This window comes from Arachis ipaensis, chromosome B08 (assembly GCF_000816755.2).
Source record: "Arachis ipaensis cultivar K30076 chromosome B08, Araip1.1, whole genome shotgun sequence".
Taxonomy (NCBI): domain Eukaryota; kingdom Viridiplantae; phylum Streptophyta; class Magnoliopsida; order Fabales; family Fabaceae; genus Arachis; species Arachis ipaensis.
In genome coordinates, this window is record NC_029792.2 from 118,237,740 (window position 1) to 118,244,791 (window position 7,052).

The 7,052-nt window shown below is 35.7% G+C and overlaps 1 protein-coding gene across 1 annotated transcript; it reads right to left on the bottom strand.

Annotated features, from left to right (window-relative positions):
* On the bottom strand, window positions 1,897-2,892 carry LOC107611574. Its single transcript, XM_016313485.1, has 2 exons — window positions 2,679-2,892; window positions 1,897-2,597 (listed from the first exon to the last, which is right to left on the bottom strand). The coding sequence occupies exons 1-2, from the start codon at window positions 2,890-2,892 to the stop codon at window positions 1,897-1,899; spliced, it is 915 nt and encodes a 304-aa protein (XP_016168971.1).

The following is a 7,052-nucleotide window of genomic DNA, read 5'->3' on the forward strand; positions in this document are numbered from 1 at the left end:
CAATGAATATTTTAATTAAATTTAAATATTTTATAATATTATATTACAAAGATTATTATGCTAATTAATATTACAGACTATAAATGCATAACCACACATAGGTATTATTCAAGCTTTATACTTACCATACTCTGTGAAATTTGTCCTGACCTCATTGTTTAATATGTGTAATATGTTTTATGAGAATGTGATCAAATGTTCCAAAAGACTTCATAATAAACCATATTGCTAGTTTCATTTGAGTTGTTTGAAGTATCATGTGAGATGACAATCTTTAGGTTATTTTTACTTATCACACGTGATACTGCAACGTAAAGTTAACCATGCATGAAAATAGGCTGCTTAAGAAGCAATCCGACTTTATTTAAAGATTGTCCTTAACTTTTGTTAATAGTCAAGGTGTAAGACAATATCAAGAGTTGTTTCCATTAGTCTTGTATTAGATGCAGTCATGGTCATCCTCGGGATGAAGACTTTCTCACTAGTGTTGTCTCTTGATAAGATCTCTACTTGAACAACTTTTTCACCTTGTGTGGGAGACTTATGCTGCCCTTGACGTACTTGCTATAGTTCATCCGAAGATACTTACGGAAGAGCATTGTCAGTTATGGCGAGCGGTCACCTGTTTGATATATTTTGCCGTGATTGAGTGGCATCAAGTTGATATGATGGTCCCACAGTTTGGCGGTGCGCAGCACATTCTTGAGTGAGCTTTGAACATAGACTGGCTTCATGCTAAGGACGGTAGGAGCGGAGATAGGTGGTTCTCCCATTATTATCAGCCATGGCATTTACACTTGGAAAATAGAGTTGATTCTGTCCTTAGTATCGATAGAGTGCCTGATCCAGGCCCCTCTGCGGAGTTCTTAGACTGGTGGCACCATATGGTGCACAGGGTTATGTCACCGGAGATCGCATTCGCTGATCCTAGGCCAGTGAAAATACCGGTTGAAGCCTTTCAGAGAGGGTCATCGCAGGCGCCAACAAGAGGACAAGATGTACCTACTTACCATTCATAGATCCCAAAGGTCCAGGTTCAGGCACTAGAGTATGAGCCGCAGTTTATGGTCGACCTTAACGAGCCTGCAGGTAGTCCATATGACACTTTGTTCACCATGGACGGTACCCCCCAATATGCGTTTAGAGCCGACCTTAACGGTATACTCAGACTGATGCTTGTCGAAAAAAGTGACTGTGAAGCATTTGGAATATCTTAAGTTCTGCTTTATGGCTTTCTCCAGCGCCTGGTGAAACTGGTGCCCAGAGCCCAATTGCACCTTTGCGATCTAACCTCAAATTTCAAACAATTCTGCAAGCCGTAGATATGTCGACTTGACCAACGAAGTCACTGGTAGATTTCTTATGCCCTTCAAAACAGAGTTCACACACTCAGATATGTTGGTCGTCATGTGTCCAAATCTTCTGCCGCCATCCTTGTGCTGGGTCCACCTCTCGTACTCCATTCTATTTGCCCAATCATACATGGCCGGATTTTCAGTTCTCATAATATCAAACTAATACTCAAACTGGCCTCAATCTTCACATAAGCAGCATTCACAAGTAGCCACTTCGCATCCTGCCCCTTGAAGCTGAGAGCAAAATTGACCGCAACATGACGAATGCAAAATGCTCAATAAGCATGAGGAGGTAGTCAACCACTATCAGGTGCCTCTAGTGCAGTCTTGATGCCATTATGCCTGTCAAATATCACTAGAATACCCTCTTGTGGAGTCACATATCTTCTCAGGTTGGTCAGAAAATATGCTCAAGACTCTGCATTCTCCCCTTCCACAAGAGCAAACACAATGGGCAAGATGTTCGAGTTTTCGTCTTGCACAATCGCTAGCAGCAAAGTCCCTCCATACTTGTCATACAAGTGAGTACCGTCGATGCTGACTAGTGGCTTGCAGTGTCAAAAGCCTCAATACAGGGAAGAAATGTCCAGAAAAGACTATGAAAGTAGACGGTTGATACATCAACCTGATCACCAACTCTAACTGGAGAGGTTTTCAACAGAATAATGGTACCTTCCATGGTGGACGTCACCCCAAGGATCCAACCGGGCAACTCGCCGTAGGGCTCCTCCCAGTCACCGTAAATCTGTGCTACTGCCTTCTGCTCCTCCCAGTCATCGTAGATCTGTGCTACTGCCTTCTGCTTCGCCATCCAAACATTCCTGTAGCTAGGCTTGAATCTATAGGCTGCTTCAGTAGCTTGCTGCAACACCTTTATCGTAACTGCCGCATCGGCTCTAACCAACGGAAAGATATAATCAAGCTGCCTGTGATCGCTTGAGATCGATGTGGCCAAGCACGTGTGCGGTCCGTTGTACCTCCTTACCTCCCAAGTGCTCTTCTTTTGCCGGAGGGTGATATGAATCATCCACGTGCAACTTTTACCGAACTCCTTGCATCTCCCATGGTATTTAAGATGATCTGACTCCATCACCCTATACTCAACTCCACGCCGGATGCGGTAATCTTTTACGCTTAACACAACTTCCTCCTTACTTTTTGGCCAATCTTCCGTTAAAGCGGTTGCATCATGCAATCCTTGACTCTGAAAGGTTGCATCGATGTTCGGCTGTTGGCCTATGGCTTCCAAGTTCAAGGTTGACAAATGTGGAGGATGTTACTGTGTGCCAGAATTCGATGGCCCATGGGGTATATGTGGATTGCTCAGAGTATTCTCGTCATTGTCCCCAACAATGTCCACTGGCTCATCGTCCGAATCATCCTCTCGCATCGCATTTTCAACTTGATCCGGTCCATACTCAACTGCAAAATCAGGATTCAGACGAGATGAACTAGCAATACCAACTGCAACACATGCAGGATCAACCAACAGACAAGCTGGTGCAACCATAGGCACGAGGTTGAGGCACCCTATCATCATCGATTGAGGATTCGGTACCGATGCCCCAGGGCTGTCGACGCCATCTTCCAACTTGGCAAATAACTCGTGTATTCTAACTTCAGAAAAATTTTACCTGTAGTGAAACAAGACTTGTGTATCTTTATCGGATCCTATCATAAATGTTTCATACTTTATACCAGTTGACACAACAACAATAAGAATCTTGTAGAACAACTTTTTCACCCACTTTATCCCACGTAAACCCAACTTTTGTAATATGCTACTTTTTATATCGGTCAACGTATTTGATGACCAAATAAAAACGCTCAGCAGTTTTCTATCTGTAAATTTAACACTATGCCTTTTGCTTTTCTAAATTTTACCATAGGAATGCACTAGAGCTAAGAAGCTCTCCTCACTATCCATTTGTGAAAAGTGACGCTCTATTGCTATCTCATTGCCTCCAAGTTTATAATAATTCACATTTTCACATAAACTGCTATTGCCTATAGGCTATAGCGGTTCATAAAGTAGAAGACACACTAAAGTTAACACAAACGATAAGTCGGTATGTCTCTGAAAGCAAATAAATAATAAATAATAAATAATTAAATCATAAACTTTCATAATAAATAAATTAAATATGTATAAACAGCAACATTAAAGGTCCCCGCCGATATATGGACGGTATTATCAACTACTCATGTTAATGGTTTGTTTTATTTATTTAATTGAATGATTGTAACTATTTTCCTCTGATTGCTAGACATTAAGAGGTGATCATAATGTTGCAATTTCCGTTCTTTGGAGTTTGACATATTGGAGTACCTTCTTACTTACATGGTAAGATTTCCTTCTTATTTCTAACATCTTATATGTACACATAACATTTATCCAGAACTTTCCTAATTCATATGTAGTATGTTATCTAGATTATTTTTTTATTAGTTTAATATTGATAGAAATTAATTATAGTAAGAGTACATAAAGAGTACATACATAAGGTTAAAAATTAGATGTTCAACAATTTTCTTTAGGACACCACTCATATGTTTATGTCAAAATAACTATGTTATATTTACACCAAAATCAACCACTAAAATTAGTCTATTAGTATCTAATATGCTTCCTGTATTTCTAACTTTTTAAGAAAGAATCCCACGAAGTTTTTAAGAATATTTATAAACAAAAAGACAATAAAGAAATAAAAAAAATAATTCCTATTTTACTTAATAAAGAACTAGAGACAATATCTCCATATTCTACTGTATTTAGTATAACTGATATAAAATAAAAAGTATCTACAAATTTCTTTGTAGAAAAACCCTTAAACTTCTCTGTCATATAAACTATAATCACAACCGAGAGTCGGCGACATGGAGGCTGCCTAGCGAGGCGATGGCATGGGCCGGGGCCGTAGCGGCGTCGTGGGTGGCAGGAGCCGGCGGCGTCAACAGCGTCACGGGTGGCAGGGGCGGCGTAGTGGGACCTGGGTTGGCGTCAACGGCATTGCGGATGGTAGGAGCCGGGACGGCGTCAATAGCGTCGCGGGTCACAGGAGCCAAGAGTCGTATGGTCAACTGTGCGAGAACTAGGTTGGAATCTACGGTAGAGGTGTGCGTCCACCTGAAATTAAATTAATAAATAATTAATTAAATCTTAAACTTTATAATAAATAAACTAGAAGTATGTAAATAGTAACGTTAAAGAATCATATGTTAGTTATATCTAAAAAAATATTTTAATTATATATTTATTAATTATTTAGATTATTTTTTATTAGTTTAATATTGATAAAAATTAATTATAGTAGGAGTACATAAAGAATACATAAGATTAAAAATTACATATTCAACAATTTTTTTAAGGACATCACTCACATGCTCAAGTTAAAATAACTATGTTATGTTTACACCAAAATTAACCACTAAAATTAGTCTATTAGTATAAAATATATGTAAAAATATAAATTCATACCCACCTATTCAATACAGGTCCTGTTAATTTTGTAATTATTTCTAACTTTGTAAGAAAATATCTAATGAAGATTTTAAGATTATTATAAATAAAAGGACAAGAAAAAAATTAAAAAATAGTTCCTATTTTACTTAATAAATAATTAGGGATAATATCCTCATATCTTATAATTTTTTTAAAGAAAAAACCTTAAATTTCTCCGCCATATAAACTGTAATCTCAACCGAAAAATAAAGTTGAAGACATACTAAAGCTAACACAAAAAATAAAGCTGAAATTAAAAAAAAATAAATAATTAATGATAAATCATAAACTTTTATAATAAATAAATTACAAATATGTAAATAGTAACGTTAAAAAATCATATGTTAGTTATATCTTGGAAAATATTTTAATTATATATTTATTAATTATTTAAATTTTTTATTAATTTAATATTGATAGAAATTAATTATAATAGGAGTACATAAAGAGTACATAAGGTTAAAAATTAGATGTTCAACCATTTTTTTAACGATACCACTCATATGCTTCTGTTAAAATAACTATGTTATGTTTACACCAAAATCAACCACTAAAATTAGTTTATTAGTATAAAATATATGTTAAAATATAAATACACACCCACCTATCTAATATGCTTATTGCGAATTTTGTAACTATGCATGTTTTTAACTTCTCAAGAAAGTATCTAATGCTTTCAAGAATATTATAAACAGAAAGACAACAACAAAATAATTTCTTAATTGGCTAATTTCCGCCATGTCAATTCTTGGCACCGTTGTCGGGGATGACGGCCACACTCACTGCTGCGACGAAGACTGCGATCACGGCTCACTGCTACAGCTAATACGGCGACGGCGATGCTCATTTATCAGACAAAGACGCGACACTCTCGTGAAGACAGCGACGAGGTTCTTTTCGGGCAGATTTTCTCAGGCGCGCGACAAGCCAGCCAGGGTTTGGGGAGCGGCGGAGTGGCGGACGGCGGTGAGAGGAGAGGCGGACTACACTTCTCGATGCCAAAATTCACTTTTCACACCGAAATCTTTCACATCAAATTCATTCGTTTAGAAATTTAGACATGTCTAAATCTAGACATGGTATATTAAAAGAAAAAATAATTATGTAAAAAATAGATATGGTCTTTAAACAACAAGATTAAATGGTTATATAGTAATATTTAAGAAATTGAAAAATTAATAGTAACACTATTCTGCGTTAACGTTGAAAATGCATAGATACATTTGACGCATTGTCGCTTAAAGTCTAATTGTATTTAGCAATGATTATCGGTGTTAAAGGCACTTTTTGCGTTAACCTTCTTTAGCGAAAACCATCGTTAAAACATTCCTTACTTCGTTTCGTTACGTATTTGGCGATATCCTAGAGAAGAAAATAAACCCTTTTTTAAAAATAACTACATATATAATAAAATTTTGAACGGATATCTTTAACACTACATAAAACCCTCTTTATCTTTAAAAACAACAGTTGACAAAATTGAGCATTGGGGATCAGCTAGATTTGAAGCACCCAGCGTTGATCAACGATCATATGATTATAAATACAGATAAGGTAAAATAAGATAAGAAGAAATATACGAAATCAATAAAATAGGCATTGCGTAAATAAAAAGACACGAAGTTATGCTCTCACGAAAAGTGCACAAAAAAAATAAAATGAGAACGATTCTAAAGAGCAAATTATTAAGGAAGTTAATGTGTTTATTTATATATAATAACAAGGTGGGACTCAGCATGGTGAAATTATAGCAACTGAATACTAAACTCATATGTTATACCCAAAATATGATTATCTGATTAAAATCACCAACTAAAATCATATTTTATTGTATTAATAAAACTGTATTCATACATTCACCACAGGAATTCTTTTAATAACTTGTAGATTAAAAATTGAAATACATGAAAAATACATGAGAATGATATTAATTAAAGATAGTTATAATTTGATTATTTTTTTATTTGATTTTTTAATTATTTATATATTAATTTTATAAAAAAATCTATATTGATTGTATACTAAAAAATTACAATGACAAATATATAAAAATTAAATAAATAATATTTTCAAATACTAAATTAATAATTAATAATTAAAAAAAACAACAAGTGCCATAGGGGGTTGAACTGTCCAGTTCCTGATTAAGTAGCGCCTAGACTCGAGGTAAATTCTCAGAAGGACGAGCGGAGAGG